Consider the following 20,797-nt stretch of genomic DNA (forward strand, 5'->3'; position numbering starts at 1 on the left):
TATATATATATATATATTTCTATGTGTGTGTGTGTGCGAGCGCGCGCGTGTCATAAATATTTGGAAAGTGGTAGGGGTGTTATATAGTCCAAAGCAAATGTTCCAGAGAGACTAGTGAAAGTAGTTCAGCCCTGGTCTTCTGATTTATAGAAGTTTGGTGGTAACCTGGATATCCCGAGAAGCAAAAATAAGAATGTCCTGGAATCAATCTAATAATTGATCAACTTCCTATAGTCAATAGAAATCCTTCATTTAGTGACATTTTTAGTGAATATAAGTTCTTTCTTTTCATTCTCCACTACAATCACTTTTCCTTTCTTGGGAATACTACAGATAAGACTTTCCCATGCACTATTAGATATGAGATAGATAATTCCCACATCCAATCATTTCAAAATCTCCTTCTTCACCACTTCCTTTATCATTTGGTTAAATCTCCTTTGAGGATCGATCGAACATTGGCTCACGTTTCTTTTTTTTCAAAATTTTATGCACACATAAAAAAGGGTTAGTTCATTAACATTGTTTCTTGTACATCATTTAATTTAGCAGAAATAATTATGGGCAAAGTAAAAATTCTCCTAAAATTGCAAACTTTAGAAGCTTGGGGAGAATCTTAAGTTCTAATTTAGAAGCCTTAACTACACATGGAACTAAAGGCTTAAGAATTGCTACGGTATCCAAAATCTCAAATTTACCCCTAGTCACTCTAGGGATTGCCACCAATAATAGAGTAGATTCTTCTTGGGTATTCACTATTTTCCTCAATCAAATATTGCTCTATTGCGTCAATTTCCCAAATTAAAATGAAAAAAATACACAAAATCTCTTAACACTAAAAGGGTAAATTGTAATAATAAAACAATATTAAAATAATAACATTTTGTTAAATTTTTAAAAGTACTTATTTATAGTAGTAAATAAATAAATAAATAATCTAAAAAATAAAATAAGAGGATGATAATAATAATAATATATTAGATCTAAATTAATTAAAATAAAAGATAGAATGTGCTCGAGAATGATGATTTTATCACTTTTCCAATTTTTTTAATCAATCATTTTTAATATTCAATTTTTTTATAATTTTTTTTTTTAAATTTACCATTTAAATAGTTATTGTAAAGCCCTATCTAATAACATTTTAAACATCTAATTTTTTATAATTATTTTATTTTAAACAAATTAATACCAAAAATGATTTTAAAAATTAAAATATCATCTACATTTTTTTAAAACATTATATATTATATCATTTAAATATTTCATATCATCTAAAAAAATATACCACCTTTTTATGCCTAAGAAGATGACTTGTATAATTATATAAATAAATCAAAATCTTGATGCTAATTGTGTAAATACATAAGAATTGGGTGACATGTATATAAATATTCCTAAAAATTCCGTGGTTCCTAGGTGGACCTAAATAACCTAATCCTCTTTTTCAACTAACCGAGGCGATCAACCCCATTACCATAGCTTTTTTGAAGGGAATTCATTTCGCCCAATTCAGTTATCGAGAAGTTCATTGCTTAGGAAAGCCGCATCTTTTAACATCCCCTTTCTTTTAGAAAAGCCGCGTCTTTTATTCTCCTCATCCATGATTTCTACATCAGCCGATGCTTCGAGCCCTAAACTCCACTTTTCCTTCTACTTCCTTCACGAAACTCTTCGTCTCCCGCTCTACTCTTCTCTTCCTTTTTCACTCGTCGTTCTCTTCCAAATCGAAGAAGATGGAGGGACGTAGAAAACCATATACGATCCGGAGCAATATAGACTCCGGCCCCGACCCTCGATCGGTGAGTGCTTATTTCCGCGTTCTTTTCTTTTGAAGTAATCTTATAAGAAAATGGAGTATTTATTCGTGGATGGAAGCAGGAAAAATGGTTTTTTTAAAACTAAGATCGTGTTGAAATCTGTTTTACTTTATAGCGGGTTTAGATCATGTCTCATCTATGTTCTGGCTGTTTTTTAAATTAAATTTTACTCTTGTATCAATTAATCTAATGGGATGTTTGCTTTAATGTTATTTATGCGACAGTGTTGTGCAGATAACTGTGATTTTCGGAAAACTTTACAGTCTGTTTATGAAATGTAGTGTGTTCGGTTTATTTTTATTCTAGTTAACAATTTAGTGTTATCTGGAAGGAAGAGTTCCATACATACTACTCAATTCATTTGTATTTTTTGTATCTAACACCTAAACTTCAATTTTCACATTCGTGCAACATCACCTATGAATAAAAAAGGTGCATTTCATTTTTTAAATGTTACAATGGTGACATTTTTAATATGATATGAATGATTTGTGTGACATAAGTTTAATAATTGAATTTTATGTGTTAGATATGTAAATGCATTAGAATTGAGTTGTATGTATGCAAATTCCTCGTAAATTTTTAGGCAAAATTTTTTGGGCTAATATCTTCTGCAAAAATTAAATTTGGTTGTTTATAAAGCTAACAACCAACTACTATAATTTATATTTCAACTATCCAATTCTCAGAGTTGCAAATCGTCAACTCATACTTTTAATTATAATAAAATTTTTTATTATTACCGTCATATTAGTAAAAAAGAAGATTTTAAAGAAAATGAAGGGTGAAAAGTCAGTAGGACCTGATGATATCCCAATAAAATGTAAGAATGTTTAAGAGATTTTATAATTTCTCGACTTACGAAATTTTTAAATATTACTTTAAAAACTAAAAAATGCCATGGAGGAAGAGTATTTTGATCAATATTTTTAAGAATAATGCACAGAAGTGTGCAAATTATAGAGGAATTAAATTAATGTGCAATACAAGAAAGTTATGGGAGAGAGTGATTGAATATATGTTAAGACGTGATACCCAAATTTCTCAATTTCAATTTGGATTTATGTCATGCAAGGCTACCATGGAAGCTATACATTTATTGAGAGTTTTGATGTAGAACACAGAGAGAGTAAGGAGAATCAACATATGTTTTTTGCTGATTTAGAAAAAAACTTATGATAAGATTCCAAGAGAAGTTCTTTTGGAGTCTTTTATAAAAGAAATGTGTTGATATGACATATTCAAGCCATTCAAGATATGTATATTAGAGCTATTACTTTTGTTCAAACAGAAGGAGAATTGATCAAGTATTTTTCTATTTTAGTTGAATTACATTTGGGATTGACTTGAAGCCCATATCTTTTTCCTTTAGTTATGGATGCTCTTATTGGACATTTATAGGAGGATGCATCTTGGTGTATGTTTTTTGCTGATAATATTTTTTTTGTTGATAAGATTAGAGAAATGGTTCAGGAAAAATTTGAATATGGTGGTCAACTTTAGAGTCTAAAGGACTTTTGTGAGTAGATCCAAAACTGAATACATGTAATGTGATTTTAGTAGTAGTAGAATTAGTGACAGAGTTGTAACAATGAGTGGTCAAATTATTAAAAGGAGTGAACGTTTTAGATTTCTCAGGTTTTTTGTTCAAAGAGAGAGTGATATAGATGGGGGGATGTTATTAGTAGAATTCAAGTTGAATGGTTGAAGCGAAAGAATGCATTGGGCCTATTGTGTGATAGAAAAGTACCGCTCAGACTCAAAAAGAAAATTATAAAATGGTGGCGAGACTTGTATAAAACAAAGTTAGTGTTGCTAAGATGAAAATACTTAGGTGGATGAGTGGCTTGATACTTAGAGACAAAATGCAAAATGAATCTATCTGTGAAAGCGTTGGTGTAGCTCCAGTTGCAGACAAGATTAAAGAGAGTCATCTTAGATGGTTTCGTCATATTAAATGACGTCGACCATTTGATGATCCGATTAGCAGAGTAGATGTTTTAGATTCAACTTATGTTAAGAAAGACATATGTAGACCTAAAAAGACTTGGGCATATTGTATAAAAATGATCTTAATCTGTTAAACTTAAATGAATACACTCGATAGGACACAATAGAGAAAAAAAATCATGCAGCCGACTCCACTTAGTGGAATAAAGGCTTGTTGTTTTTGTTGTTGTGGTAGTGGTGAGACCTGCAATGCTTTTTGGTGCAAACTCTTGGCCAATCAAAGAGAAGCATAAAAATAAGTTAAGTGCGGTTGAGATGAGAATATGCTTAGGTAGATGAGTGGCTTTACACTTAAAAACAACATGCAAAACGAATATATTCGTGAAAGGGTTGGTGTAGCTCCAGTGGCAGACAAGATTAGAGAGAGTTGTCTTAGATGGTTTGATTACATTAAATGTAGACCATGTGATGATACTGTTTGGAGAGAAGATGTTATAGATTCAACTTGTCTTAATAAAATTAGAGATAGATCTAAAACGACTTGAGCTTGTTGTATAAATAATGATCTTAATTTATTAGAATTAAATGAATTTATTAGATTTATTAGAATTAAATGAAAATATGACTCTCAATTGGACACAATGGAGAAAAATGATTCTTGTAGCCGACCCCACTTAGTGGGATAAAGCCTTTTTGTTGTTGTTATTATTGCTGTATTAATTTACATTGAATTGAACTTGGCCCATGTAAATACGTGGGTATTTTATTTTTTGTGTTTTGAGTGTTAGATTGATAGAAAGTCAAGTTTTGGGTGCCATATGCATAAAATTTGTTATTTTTTTACTTATATTCAACTGTGCAATATCCTACCACATTTTTTGCATATAAAAAATTAGTCAATTTTATAAATTTTTAATGAAGATTCAATAAATCTAATGTAAAATATAAAAAAGATAAGCATGCAAAGATTCATGTTCTTGGAAACTGACCAAGATGGTTACTTGTCACTTAAGAGGGCTCAAATTGTTTATTGAAATGCTCTAAAGTCTGTTCTGAAGTTTTCTTTCAACAAAAGCGTGTGTTTTGAAGGGTTTATGAACATCAAGAAACTTACCCAGATGTTGAAGCAAAGCTGTTTAAAAATGTTCTAAAGCATGCACTTGTTTATGTTATTAAAGTGTAAGTTTTCTGAACTGAAGCATATGTTTCATGATGCGCTTTAACGCACGGGAAGCTAAAGCTTCAGCTTTCTTAAATTTTGATAGCCTAATTCAACATATTGTGCTTTCAAAAGGAATGGAGTGAAGACTTTTTTTCATCTATTTGAAGTTTTCTTGTCTGAGGCTTTATGACAAAAAAACTTCATGTCATTTACATATCATCATCTCTTTTATTGTAGTCTTTGACCTCATTTTTTCTGTACTCTTTTATCTCACAGATCTTACACATTGCAACATATTGGTTAATTTTCTTTTGAACTACTTATCTTATGCTCTTATCTTTTCATCGAAGTGCAAATTTTACTTTTTAATTTGTTTCCTTAAATAGTAAATTGCGCCTAACAATTAAATAATAAGCTACACTGTTTGAGCTACATTGACCTCTTACATAAACTCCTATCATCAGAGCCTACTAATATATTGGATCCCCTGCTCTGATGGTGGCAAGATTCTCGCTGGACTTTTCTCGTTTTTCATATGCAAGTTTATTGTTGTTGGTTCTGGACTCAAGCTGAGAGATATACCCTTCTATGACCAAATTCCAAGCAATTTATAGATGGGGAGAGGGTTGTGTGATAGATAATATTGGAAACACATTTGTATCTATTATCATTGCATAGTATTGCAATAAATGACATGTGAATTAATAAAGAAATATATCAGATTTAAGCTTCTAAAAAAGGAAAATAATTATTAGAGATATAAGGAATATATGAAGAATATTATTCTCTACATCAACTTAACAATCTCTTGCTTGAAGATCAATTTTAATGCCAGTCTAGGGAGAAAGAATCAATTTGTGGTTTTTCCCCTTTAAATTAACCTTGAAGGATACATTTTACCTTAATCCATCAATGGCAACTTGTTACAATCTTTTTCATGTTAACTTGCTATTCTTTCATCTTAAAATAATATTTTCTTGCGAAGCTATCAGATCATTTGGAAGCTTCCATTTTGTTGAAACTTAATCCCAACATCTCTAGAATCGCCAACTCTATATTTTATGTTGTCTTCCACTTTCTTGTGTTTGATGTCATATGCATAATACTATCCTTGCTTTCACACATTATCAATATTACACTAATAGTTATCTTCCAAGAATAGGTTAAAAATATTGATATGTTATCTTCTTCACATAACTGTGTAATTGAGACTGTTTTTTTTCAAGTCATGAAAATGTTTCACATTATGAAATTTCCTTGTAATCTTGTTGTTAGTCATGACTTATACATTGCCAATCCCCCATAACATTTAAGAGTTCATTATCAGAAAGATGAACCAACTCTTGATCTCCTATTGAATAATTTGACATTAACCCCTTGGAGTTGAATGAAAGTAATTTTTTGGTTTAAGATCCAAGGTTCCTTAGGAATAACCATACTAAAAAACAAATAAGCACTAATGACCAAATGCATCATAAATCTATTTGCGTGCAACATTCATAGACCCTTCCATTCGTTTTAAATGTTTTCCACTATTTTACTATGGATAATATTCTCTCATGTGGCCGAGAAATTATTGCATCAGGAGTACTGATGCAGTTTTGCATCAGAACTTCAATCAGGCCCTGCCACGTGTACAGACAGACCCCCAATTTAATACATGGGTTGACTTAATTGTACATGTGATAGACTTTGATTGGAATCCTGATGCAAAACTGAATTAGGATTCCAGATACAATAATTTGTCTGAGTGGTCAGATTTGTCACACCTCTGAGATGCATCACTGCAACGGTTTGATTGGCTCCAATGTTGAGATTTGAGTAGTGTTTTGTTGTGAACTATACCACCATTTGATGTGGTATATATATAAATCAAACAAAAGAACGATCGACGAAGCGAAAAAATAGAACGAAAAAAATCACACCAGAAAAGAACACACAGATTTACGTGGTTCGACAAATTGCCTTCATTCACGGAGTTGCAGAGGATTTTACTACTTGAGAAATTTACATCAGTCGATCACCTCGACTTAAAAGAGGAATTTCTCACTTTGTTGCTCTCTCTTCTTCTCTCTTTTTTCTTTTCTTTCTACACCGAGATATACCGAAGAAACTCTACATCGAGATACACCGAAGAAGATAAACTTACAAGAGAAATAAACTCAATTTCTCTTTTGTCATAAGCCACCAAGAAGAAGTCAAGGGAGAACAATTTTCTTCTTCTTTCTTCTTCCTTCACCGCAAGGAACTACACTTTGAGGAAGCCCCTTCCACTTTCCCGTGAAAGTCTGAAGAAGAACTGTATCGTGACTTCTAACTTCAAGGAGAGCCGTCCGAAGTCTTTTTATCTCGAAACCGGGCGCGAGAGCGGTTGAACGGGACGAAGTGAAGCTTCGCTTCGCGACAGAGAATTGCTGGCGCCGATTCACGAAACATAAGCAGCGGGAGCGAGCGGGAACAAGTATTGTGGCAGAGGGTGACGCCGATTCGCGAAAACGGGAGCGGGAGATCGGGAGGCGGGAGCGAGAAAATGATCGGACTCCAGCGCTAACAATCTCCCACTTGGAGACCGATACACATGCTTCAACGTCTTCTTCCTCGAACTGAATCCTCCACTGACAGTGTTGTCATTTTCTTCAAACATGAATCCTCCACCATAAATCCTCCACCTTGAATCCTCCACCTTGAATCCTTCACCTCTGCAATTCAAAGCCCTGTCTTCACTCCAGAAGACCAATTGAAGCTACGCACAACTTCAGGTTCTCAAGAGTAACACCTTTAGTCAAGATATCAACAGGGTCAACATAGCTTTGCACCTCCAAGCTATTTCTTGAATTACTCTTGTCTCTGCTTACAACTCTCATTGCATGGACAATATCCTGCCTCCGTTGAAAGCCTTTTCCAACAAGTCTAGCCTTGTATCTCTTAGTGCCATCATGCTCAGTTTTCATCTGGTACACCCACTTGTTGTGTAATGCCTTCTTCGCTGGTGGAAGTTCTGCCAGCTCCCACTTGCTCGAACTTTCATCCTGCAAGATTTCTTCATTGCCCTGTTGTTCTCCACAATCTGTCTGTGGAACAATAGGAAATGGTGCCTCGAACTCACTATTCTCTTCACTTGTATCATCAACAAAACTATGAACTGCCAGCAATAGTGCATCTCGTACTTCTTCAGATCCCACATTTGCGCTATCATTCTCCATCTTTTTGGGATTATTGCAGTTCCTCTTTATGTGGCCAACCTTGTCATAATTCCAGCAGATTGCCTCCTGACCAGACTTTGATTTTGATCTCCCTTTATTTGAGTTTTTGTCCTGCCTTCTCCCTCTGAAATCAACATTCAGTGTCGAACTCGTCCCTGAGATCTCGCCATAATCTTTTCTGCGAATCTCCTCAACTAAAATTAAATCATGAATATCATCGCATTTCGATTTAGATTTACCTGTAGAACTGCTAACTGACATCCTCATGGCTTCTCAACTATTTGATTTGACAATGATGCCAACACTATCAACGCACATATCTCATCATCAAAATCAATTTCAACAGATGACAATTGATTTGTGATAGTATTGAAATCATTCAGGTGTTGAGCAACAGAAATACCTTCAGCCATCTTCAAATTAAATAACTTCTTCATCAAGTACACCTTATTTTTCGCCGATAGCCGATGACTTTTCATATATACCTAATAAGGCTGTCATGAGATCTGCAGTCGTCCTCTCCTTGACGACGCTGTGTGCAACAGACCTCGATATGGTCAATCGAATAACCCTTAGAACTTGTCGATCTAACAAATTCTATTCAGCCTCATCCATTCTTTCAGGTCTTTTTTCCAATAATGGAAGATGAAGTTTCTTCCCATAGAAGTAGTCATCTATCTGTATTCCCCAATAATTAAAATATGTGCCATCAAATTTCTCAATTCTTAAAATCTTCACTTCATCTGCAGTCATTATTCTTCCTCAGATCCGAACAAAGCTCTGATATCAGTTGTTGCAAGATATACCACCAGTTAATGTGGCATATATATAAATCAAACAGAAGAACGATCGACGAACCGAAAAAATAGAACGAGAAAAATTACACCATAAAAGAACACACAAATTTACATGGTTCGACAAATTGTCTACGTCCACGGAGTTGCAAGGATTTTACTACTTGAGGAATTTACACCAGTCGGACTTACAAGAAGAATCTCTCACTTCGTTGCTCTCACTTCTTCTCTCTCTTTTCTTCTCTCTCTACACCGAGATACACCAAAAAAAATCTACACCTAGATACACTGAAGAAGATAAACTTACAAGAGAAATAAATCCAATTTCTTCTCTGCCGCAAGCAACCAAGAAGTTAAGGAAGAACAATCTTCTTTTTCTTCTTTCTTCTTCTTTCTTCTTCTTTCTTCTTCCTTCACCGCAAGGAACTACACCTTGAGGAAGCCCCTTCCACTGTCCCGTGAAAGTCCGAAGAAGAACTGTGTCGTGACTTCTAAACTTCAAGGAGAACCGTCTGAAGTCTTTTTATTGCGAAACCGGGCGCGGGAGAGTTTGAACGATACAAAGCGAATCTTGGCTTCGCGACAGAGAATCGCTGGCGCCGATTCGCGAAACGTGAGGAGCGGGAGCGAGCGGGAACATGTATCACGACAGAGGGTGGCGCTGATTTGCGAAAACGGGAGCGGGAAGCGGGAGCGGGAGATTGGGAGGCGGGAGCGGGAAAAAGGATCGGACTTCAGCGCTAACATGTTTGCCCCAAAGATCACCTTTGTTTTGGTGTCCACTCTCATTTTCAACATCTTATACATAAGATTATGTTTCTTCAATTTTCTTTCGCTGTCTGATTTCTTCATTGAGGATGAGACTTTTGATGCAGTGAACTTTATAGAAGTTGGTCCATAAAAACTTTTGACAACTGTCATAACATCATCCTAGATTTTGGGCAATGATGAATGCAAACACAAGGTATAGATCGCATTGTTAAACCTGATGTTCATCAAGTTTAACCATCTCATGTTGAGTTGAACTCTTTGACTTGTTAAGTCAATTAAGCGCATTCAGATGTAATGAGACTAAAAGAATCATACATTATTTATACCTTGTTGATGATAAAATTATTCTTATGTATGCTTGAGAGTGCTTCCATTTATTTCTGTTGTAGTTGTCTTATTCAGTATGTTGAAGGACACAAATGTTGATGGGTACGAGTATAATCCCTAATACTTGTATGTTCATTAGCTTTTTTTCCTAATCAATAGACTGCGGCTTAATTCCTATCAGTGGTTTATGAAACCTTGTGCTTGAGATAGTCTTGTATTTACATTTCATAGAACCTAAAGTTCTCTCTCATTTATTTCTTTTTTAGAACCTACAGCTTTGGCCACTAAATTTGTCAATTTGATCTCATTTTTGTACACCTGTCATTTCCACATATTCTCTTAAATCTTAATAACTTGGCTATAATACCAATTGTTAGGAAAGGTTATACTTGAGCCATATTAGACACAATTATCTGAGTGTAAGAAGCCTATATGTAAGACACCAGAATAAACAAGACACGGATATTATGTGATTTGGTGGGATCCATTTACCTTTTATGGTCATATAAAGAGATAAATGTTTACTTGTTGGGAGATGAGTTACATGATACAACTTTTTCACACCCCAAAGATTTCCACTCTCTCATTGGCTGTTCTTCTCTCTACCCCTTTCTCTTGCTTTTAAGTTCCAGTAAAACACCAACTCAGAAGTCTTCAAAGCTATTTTAACAGGAAAGCAAAAAATGATTGATAAAGAAACAATTCTTTATCATATATGTTTGTGTGTGTGTGTGTGTGTGTGTGTGTGTGTGTGTGTGTGTGTGTCTTTATTATTTTATAAATTCCTTTTACTTTATCATTTCCATACCATTTGTCTTTCCCAACCATTTACTCCTGGTTGTCATTGTTGCTAACCACTGAAGCCGTCCCCCACCAACACCTTCATTCCTTTTCTTTAGAACTTTCAGCTGAAGTTGTTTTACTCAAATTATGTCGATAATGTCTACAGTTGGTAGGAGAAAATCATGTGTAACTATTATGTGGTTAGCTATAGAAACAAAATTTGACACAACATCCGATCATGATGATGGCATGAATAAATCCAAAACATTCCAAATTTAAATCACTATAAGAGTATAAATTGGTAGGGAATAAGGGAGTATGCGGCAAATTATTCTCCGCATCAACTTAGCAATATTCCTTCACTTACAAACAATTCAATAGCCAAGAGTTCTTTTTAGAACATTTGATTGCCAGAGTTGTTAAGAGTAAATGTGAAGATTCATTGAAGAAGAAATATTAACTTTCTAGTGTGAGTTTTGGTTAACTACTGCCCACCAAATCTATGTATATCCGTAAACAAGTACTGCATTAGATCTGATGTGTGCCCTTTGAAGCTGGAAATAAACAACAATGTGTTGAGCAACAAACATTCAGAAGATTCTTATATATTTTTCCAAGTTTTTTGTGCTTACTAAACTTGATTAGGTGCTAGGGAGAATATTGAAGAGGAGGATTGAAAACGGTTGGATTTGCATATCATAAATTCTATGATGAGTAGCAGAAATATGGTTTAGTTAGAATTTGAATATATCATTCCAAAGGAAGCTCATTTCATATTGATTAGATTTGGTTTTGATAAAACATTTGTTCATGTCAAATTTCATGATTTTTTTTTGGAACCCTTACTCTTTAATGTGATGCGAGGAGTACCACGTGCGAAGCGGAACTCGTGTTCCGCATGAAATCAAGCAAGGTGCGATTTCAGGCTTCTCGATTCTAATAAATTGAGGGCCGATTTGTCCTCTTTCTTTATCTTAGATTTATATATGTTCTATCATAGGTGGGGGGTGGGGGAGTTTTTTGTGTTATTCATTAGGACAGCTGTTGGGGTCGATGAATAGTAGAAATATGGTTTAGGTAGAATTTGAATATACTATTACAAGGAAGCTCATTTCATATCGATTATATTTGGTTTTCATAAAACATTAGTTCATGTCAAATTTCATGAATAATTTTTTTTGGAACCCTAACTTACCCCTTAATGTGACGCGGGGAGTTCACGTGCGAAGTGGAACTTGCGTTCCGCATGATATCGAGCAAGGTGCGATCCCAGGCTGTTCAATCCCGATAGATTGAGAGCCGATTGGTCATCTATCATATGTGGGGGTTTGTGTTTTTCGTTAGGACAACCGTCGTCGTCCATGTTTTTCTCTTCTATGGTTGTATCCGATTCTTGGTGGTGCTCAAGCCGTATCTCATCCGAGGTGGTAATTATCCTCAATCTTCCCATTTTTCTACAACCTTCTCTCCGATGCCACTGTCATATTCTCTGAAGTCACCTAGAAAAAACCACCTTGCGTTCCTATAGTCTCCAGCCGCCTCCGCTTTCTCTCCCTTCATTGTTGTCCCCTAAGCCACCCTTTCCAACGTCATTCCATCCCTCTCACTTTGTTGTCGCAGCCCAGTACACCCACGGAACACCACCTTCTTGTCGTTCCTCCGCTACCCACCCCAACTCCTCACTGTTTTTCTGCATTTTTGCTCCCTTTGCAACAACTAGCGTCCTTTTGCTGCCGCCACACTCACCAGCCATTATGATCCACCTAGCTGATCTCCACCATTCTTGGGATACGCTTTGGGGATGTTTGCTTGTGTCTGTTGTTGTGTTTCCTTTCAAGTGTGTTTTGTTGTAATCATCTATTTGCTTTCAATAATAAAAATTGCTTTCCTAGCGCTGCCTTAGGCTAACTCACCGATCATAATATTTGGAAGATTTACATACATACCACTAAATTCCTATATATTTACATATCTAGCATTTAAACATCAATTTTTGACATACAAGCCATCTTTCCTAGGCATGCAAAAGATGTTTTTCACTTTTTAAAAGTTAAAATGGTGTTGTAGATCTGACATAAAGATTTAGGTGATAGAAATGTGAAAAGTAAAGTTTAGGTGTTAGATATATAAATACATTGGAATTGGGTGGTATATGTGAATGCCTCTTTTTGTTTCTCTTACCTTTTGATGTTTATATGCGCATGATTTCATCTATTCTATCAAAAAAGGCTTTTTTTTTTTTTGAGATCCTTTCTTTCAGGAAGTAGCTTTAAAAGAAAGGAGACAATTTTATTTTCAATTATGGTTAGAAAATGTTATAATTTTTTTTTTCTAGATATTTTTGTTATATTAGTTGTAGCATTTTTAAATATTTGATTTAACTTTTGTTTTACCTGTAAAGATTTAGCAGGTTTCTCCTTTTTTTTTTCCTTTCATCTTTTGTTTGGAATAGAATGCATGCTTTGGAAGTAAGCTTTGTTTTATATTGTTAATGTAACGTTGTTAATGCTTATTGGATTTATAGGCCTCTCTTAGCAATTCATCATTGAACAGCATGGCTGGGCAGTCAGCGAGTCCCCATCCGAGAAGCAGATCTCCACAACCACTAGAAAGTCAACGAGAACAAATTTCTCCTAAAAAAACTATTAGCGTCGGCCCGAAAAGTGGTCGTGGAAGTGAACCCGAGGAAGGCCCTTTTGATATTTGTCGGCCCGCAATTGGAGGCCCCATCGGATTAAAGAAATCTCATCTTATTTTAAACACAGAGAAAAGAAAGGAAATTGAACCAGTAGAAAGTCGACGAAAACAAATTTCTCCTAAAAAAACTATTAGTGTTGGTCGGAAAGGTGGTCGTGGAAGTGAACCTGAGGAAGGCCCTTTTGATATTTGTCAACCCGCAATTGGAGGCCCCATCGGATTAAAGAAATCTCTTCTTGTTTTAAATAGAGAGAAAAGAAAGGAACTTAAACGTGTCAAAACGATACAATATGTAAGGCCTGGAATGGTCTTGTTGAAGAATTTTATATGCCAGATGGATCAGGTCCGTGTTTTTCCTTTGCTTTTACTATAACAAAAAGCCTCATGTTTTATAGAACATTATCAATGCTATAAATTATAAAGGTTCATGCTTTGCAAAAAAAATATTATTTATCCATAACTTCTATTTTGGTCGTTTGTATAATGCTTAGTACTAAGGCAATGTAATCTGTTTGATGGGAAACTCTGTTTTTTGTATATAGGGGTTGTCATTCTGTCGATTTGGATGGATTGATTTCTAAGAGGGTCGAATTGATTGCAACTGAAGTTGCAAATTCAGAAAATTAAACCAATCTAAATTTTGATAAAACAAAAATTTAATTTGGTTTAAACGATTCGATTATGGACAAATTAAAATTTAATTGTTTGTTAGAGTTCAGTAGTGAAAAAATGACATGAATTACATATCTTACATGCATAATATTGATTTAATTTAATGAATCCTCTATTTAAGTTTGAAATTTTGATTTTTTAATTAAATGAAAATCAAAATTGAACCAATAACTGAAAATCGAATATTAAGGTTTTAAAAACCAGAAAACGAAATGCTTTTTAAGCCGAATCTAATCTACTAAATTGTTTGGTTCGGTTTTGTTTTTCGGTTTTAACCAAATAATGCACACCCTTGGTTATGGATGCTACGGAGTTATCGTTTTTGCATGTGAAAATGAAGCCAAAATTTTATTGATTGTTTTGATTTTAGGAAAAAATTGTGAACAAATGCAGCGAGCTCGGTAGAGGTGTGGGAGGTTTTTATACGCCAGGATACAGGGATGGGGCAAAGCTACATCTGCGTATGATGTGCCTCGGCCAGGATTGGGATCCTGAATCAAGATCTTATGGTAAATCCCGTTCGGTAGATGGTGCTGTGCCACCGGAAATCCCGCAGGAACTGAGAAAACTTGTGGATGAAGCATTGAATGCTTCTCATGAATTTTTAAGGGAAAAAGGAAAAAATGTGGAAGAAATTCCAAAAATGTCACCAGATATATGTATAGTCAATTTCTACAGCAGTAGTGGCAAACTTGGTCTACACCAGGTAATTGGTCTGCACCTCATATTTGGGCTTTTCCTTATTTAGTTATTTTTTTGGCTAATTCTGTTTTATTGAAAGTAGACCTGTGCTGTACTGTAGAATTTGAGGAAAACATCATTTTGTGGTATGCATGTGAATTTTATCTAATTTTATTAATTAGATGGTAGTGAGATCGGCAATGGTTTATAACGCAGAATGTTTGCTTTTAAATGAGAAGCATAAAATAAAGTTAAAGTCTTGCTGAGATGAGAATGCTTTGGTGGATAAGTAACTTGATACTTAGAGACAAAATGCGAACAAATATATTTGTGAAAGGCTTGGTATAGCTCCACTTGCAGACAATATTATAAAGAGTAGTCTTATATATTTTGGCCATATTAAACGTCGATTATCTGATGATGCAATTAGGAGACTTTATGTTTTAGATTCATTTTATGTTAAGAAAGGCAGAGGTAGACCGAAAAGACTTTGGCATACTATATAATAAATGATCTTAATCTATTAGAATGAAATAAAAATATGACACTCAATAGGACATAAATGGAGAAAAAAAGATTCATGTACCCGACCCCACTTGGTGGGATAAAGGCTTATTGTTGTTGCTTATTTTTTTTTAATTTCTTAAACTTGCAGGACAGAGATGAGGGTGAAGAAAGCCTTAGAAAGGGCTTACCTGTTGTTTCTTTCTCCATTGGAGACTCTGCTGCGTTCCTCTACTCTGACGAAAGGGGTGTGGAGAAAGCTGAGATGGTGATGCTTGAATCTGGTGATGTTCTTATTTTTGGCGGCTCATCGAGGCATATCTTCCATGGAGTTCAATCCATTCAACCCAATACAGCACCTGAGATCCTCATTGAGAAAACAAGGCTCCGTCCAGGTCGCCTAAATCTTACTTTCAGGCAGTACTGAGAAAAAAAAACTGGATCAGGATATCCGGAGATAATTTTAGTTCAGTTTGAGCTTGAAAATCATTGAATTTGCTTCCAGATATCTTGAATAATACTAATCTTAAAAGTAATTCAATGATTTTTATGTTCGGATCAGAATTATTTGCGGATATCCTAATATAGGTTTTTCTCTTACTAAAGTATCTCTTTTGAAATGAGGTATGGTTTTGTTCCCTTGAAGTATTGCCTCTTATTTATGCAAAAGTTTGTCCTGTCGTGTCACTTTTTTTATTGAAAGATTTACATGCATACCACTCAATTTTTATGTATTCACATTTTTGACATCTAAACTTGTATTTTACATATATGTCATCTTAGCTATGCATGAAAAGTTTTATTTAGCTTTTTTAAAGTCGAAATAGTGGTATTTTGGATATGATATGAAAGAATGGGGTGGTATAAATGTAAAAACTAAAGTTTAGGTGTTAAAAATGTAAATACGTAAGAATTAAGTGGTATGCATTTAAATGCCCCTTTTTCATTTCATAGTTCGGAATGTCATAATGTAGTTTGGACAGTAGTATTTGGCTTTCGTCATTGGTAACAAAAGCTTGATTTTTATGTAAAAGTCAACATTAATGTACCGTAGCCCAAATGTTTGTTTTTAGACAATTTCAAGCAGTGCTAGATGGTGATGGGTGGTGGTGTTCTTTCCTTTTGAAGCTGTTTTCTAACTTTTTTCATTTGAATATTAAAAACACAGATTCTATAAGGACAAATTATGATGTCTATTATTGAAGATGAACAAGTATCATTATATTTTTTTGGTCACTTGTCACTTTTGCATTTTAATTGTTTCGTAAGCTCTTGTGTTTGTTTTATTACAAAATGATGTCATGGACATGCAATGAAAGTAGTTTACATTCAATAGACCTTGCTTATTGGAAAAAAAACATCTAACTTCCCTTATTAAAAATGCCATCCAAATTTTATTACATTAATAAAATTGTTATATTTTCACCACTTGATTTGTTTTGAGTTCTTAGTGCCTCTATCCCTATAAGCTCTCCTTGCTATATTATGAGCGCTTTTTTTCCCTCTTTCAGCTGTAGGTTGCCCGCTTGATCTTCTTCCCCAGCTTAACCAGCTCGTCCTCCTTTGTTCTTCTCCCTGGTCCGGTCCCTCTTTGCTTTTTCCACCCTCTAATCCTCTCCCCATGAACTAGAAAAAATTGCTTGCCTTCCAACTCCCCCATAGCTTATGCTTCTCGCTCATATGTTCCAGATGTTGATGAAACCACAAATTTATCTAAAGATGTGTCCAAAAGGAAAAAGATTGGAGTCTCGCACTTGTTGGGTATATTGTAGATTGTAAACTTTTCTTGAAGCGTATTTTTGTGTGTTATTCTGCCACTCAGAAGGGGTACGTTTGTTGTAGCCCGATAAAGAAGAGACTGTTTGTGAGTATGGATGTGACCTTTAGAGAATTCAAACCACATTGCTCCTTGGAGGTGACCTCAACATTTAGTGACTCGTCAGATACTGATGGTATGAGGCAAGAGGGGGAGAGTGGTGATGGTGAGAGATTGATACAGGTGGTAATGATGCTTTGTCCCCTTGTGTGGGAAGGATCCATTGGAGAAGAGCCGAAAAATGAGAAAAATGAGTCTGCAGGTGGTGGAACTTGAGCTCAAAGGGAGTTGATGGTGTATACAAGGAGGAAAAGGTAGAATGAGAGAACAATGCATGTGGTGTCACTCGTGCGAACAAGTCTCTTGTTTCGGTCTATCCTGACTTCTGAGACACTTACACCATCCATTTTGGAATTTGATTACACAGGTGATGTGATTCTTCTCTCTTCTCCTTCCACTCCCATAACTTTAAGAAGGAACCCTCGTAGCAATACAAATTATCCTCTTGATCATTATTCTCCTAATCGTTTTGGTTTTTCACATAACATTGCTCAGTTTGTCTCATACTCTTAACATATTGCCTTTACATGGAGTATTCGTTGCATCTTTTGACACGGTCTCTATTTCTAAGTGTTGGCAGATAGCTGAGGATCCAAAGTAGAAGGCTGCAATGCTGGAGGAACTTAGTGTTCTCGATAAAAATGAGACATGGAAGCTCGAGTTGCTACTAGAAGGGATAAAGAATTTTGGGTGCAAATGTGTCTTCATAGTGCAACATACCTCAGAAGGAAAAATTGATCACTACAATGCACCGTTGGTGGAAAAAGGGTATAGTCTGACGTAGAATATCGAATATGATGAGACATTTGCACCAGTGATTTAGATGAGAACAGTCAGGACACTCATTTTTCTAGTTGTGAATGGTGGATGAAGGTTACACCAACTATATGTGAATAATGCGTTTCTTCACGGTGTTCTGCCAGAGGAGATGTACATGGAGGTACCCTCAGACTTCGACACAAACAAACAGTGGACAAGATTTGTAGATTGATAAAAATTAATGTATGGTTTGAAATAGTCTCCTCTGGCTTAGTTTGACAGGTTCAAAAAAAATTGGTGGGGATGGGGTATCAACTGATCAATATTGACCACACAGTGTTCTTTCGACGACATGACGATTGCATTTCTATTCGTGTTGTGTATATGGATGATATGATTGCCATTGGGATGATAAGTGAGAGATTGCTCAGCTGAGGCATGTTTGGGGTGAAAGACTTGGAACGACTTTGATACCTTCTCGAAATTGAAGTGGCTCGTACAACACAGGAGATTGTTATATCTCAGAGGAAGTGTGCTAGACTTGCTTACCGAGACAGACATGTTGGGATGCAAGCTTGCAATTTCACTAATTGATCGAAAGGAAAAGTTGAGCGGAGAGGTAGGAGAGTCCGTTGATTACGAGAGGTACCAGAGGTTAGTAGTTCATCTCATCTATCTGAGTCACCCTCGTTCCAATATATTATTTTCTGTAAATGTGGTGAGTCGCTACATGCATGATCCGAGGAAGGGTCATCTGGATGCAATATATCATATTTTGAGGTACATGAAGAGTACACCAGTGAAGGGGTTGATCTTTAAGAAGAAGGAACATGCAATCAGTGAGGGGTATTGTGAATCCGACTGGGCGAGTTGTATGGATGACAGGTGATCCAAATCTGGATATTGCTTGTTCGTAGGGGGCAACTTGGTCTCTTGGAAGAGCAAAAAACAATCAGTAGTAGCGAGGTTAACAACAGATGTAGAGTATAGAGCCATGGCCTTAGTAGTTGTTGAGATGATGCGACTGAGAGCCTTGTTGATAGAGCACAAGGTGGACCAAGGTGCTCAAATGAAATCATGGTGCGACGACAACAAATGGGCGCAACATGATAGAACCAAACATGTGGAGATTGATAGGTTCTTCATCAAGGAAAAGTTGAATAACGTACCACTGGAGCTAAGTCACGTAGCCACCAGAGAACAAGGGGCTGACTGCCTCACCTAAGGACTTAGCTCATTAGATTTTTCTTGGTTATGTGACAAGATGGGTTTATTGATATCTTTTGCCCATTCCGAAGGTGAGCGTTGAGATTTGTATTTAATGTAAGGTCGTATTTGTAAATAGGAGATGTTTAGGTTTAGGGATTTCTTTGTAAATGTTGTAAGGCTCTACATAAACTTAATGCATTGATGAAATAAGTAAATTTTTACCAAAAAAATTTATTTTGTTATACATAAAATCATTGGTGAGTTGGTTCTCCTTAAGCTATAGATTCCTTCATGATTTCTAAATCAAGACTTTTGCCAAAGTTAGTGCTAAGATTCCACCCAATTTATACTACTAGACTATATTATGTTGGATCTAGATTAAACAAATTTTTACCTATGAACGGAATCCCACGTGCTTTTATATATTGGATACATCCTCACATGACTCTATTAAGTCCTATTAAATCTAGTTATTTCTAGGCAGAAGATTGAATCCCATCTAAATAAGGGAAAAGGCTTTAATAAAGCATAGACAACTACTCTTCATGAGCCGAGTATGTTTTATTGTTGACCGTTAAATATATTTCACGAGTCAAATCAGATATGAAGAGAGCAACAAACAATGAATGCGCATTACACGATCAAATTTTAAATATCTCTATCACTCCCGAAATCACTTGAGATATACCTATTTGCAAAACAGACTTCACCATTGAGTTTAGAGTATTAAATTACGTAAAGAGTGGTCTTTCATGATTGAACGAAGTAGACATGACAAAAACAATATTCTGCCAAAATGACACGTGTAATACAAACCTGAATTGTATTAATCATTTTTGAAGTTGCTCAAATGACGTTTGTTCACAAAATAGGCAATGCGAGCGTGTCCGACACGTTAAAATTACCTAAGAATATTCCTTTTGTGATCAAAATGATTAAGCGAGCCTAAAAAGATAAAATGCCAACATGATATACGCGATTTAAAGTCAAGTTGATTCGGTCGTTGTCGAAAGTATCGAAATGACTCCCGATTGCAAAACAGGTTGTGCGAGCACATCCAAAATATCAAAATTAGTAGGGATCGATACCTATATTGTTTTGGTCTTGCATATGAATCATCAACAAGAATTTCAAGATTTGTCGTGATTTAAAATGCACGAAAAGTGATAAACTATGTGGATACCAACACTCTGATTCAACAAAATATATCAAAAATTAAATCAACATTATTGTGTGTGTGTGGGTGGGTGTGTATTCTTTTTATGCTATCAAATTTATCTTCTTTGTGAAGCCAAGCCACCGCTTATATCATCTCTTCCCCCATTCCTTTGTTGCACTCATGGACGAATCAAATTTGGCCAATCTGATTCTCCTCTCTACATGGATCGAAGTTGATAAGATTGAACCCTTACTGAGTTGGTTTAACTCTGCTTCTAACTAGGCCGAAGTTGTGAGACTAATCTTGAATTGATAATTTGAATTGATTACACAATTAGTGGTTTCATAATAGGCATGAGTTGATTAGTGGAATGAATATAGGAGATATGACAATAGCATTAATTTTGAATTAAATATAGGAGATATGACAT

The 20,797-nt window shown here is 35.3% G+C and overlaps 2 protein-coding genes across 2 annotated transcripts; both read left to right on the forward strand.

The window, feature by feature from the left end:
• The first annotated feature begins 1,458 nt into the window (after positions 1-1,458).
• On the forward strand, positions 1,459-16,096 carry LOC110028479. The gene is made up of 4 exons (XM_020730344.1): positions 1,459-1,802; positions 13,335-13,850; positions 14,550-14,885; positions 15,516-16,096. Exons 1-4 carry the CDS (start codon positions 1,623-1,625, stop codon positions 15,789-15,791), a joined length of 1,308 nt encoding a protein of 435 aa, XP_020586003.1. The 5' UTR covers positions 1,459-1,622; the 3' UTR covers positions 15,792-16,096.
• Positions 16,097-18,558: 2,462 nt separating this feature from the next.
• On the forward strand, positions 18,559-18,888 carry LOC110028421 (uncharacterized mitochondrial protein AtMg00810-like). The gene has a single exon (XM_020730255.1). It carries the CDS (start codon positions 18,559-18,561, stop codon positions 18,886-18,888), a length of 330 nt encoding a protein of 109 aa, XP_020585914.1.
• Positions 18,889-20,797: the final 1,909 nt, after the last annotated feature.

This window comes from Phalaenopsis equestris, unplaced genomic scaffold (genome assembly GCF_001263595.1).
Source record: "Phalaenopsis equestris unplaced genomic scaffold, ASM126359v1 Scaffold000511, whole genome shotgun sequence".
Lineage (NCBI taxonomy): Eukaryota > Viridiplantae > Streptophyta > Magnoliopsida > Asparagales > Orchidaceae > Phalaenopsis > Phalaenopsis equestris.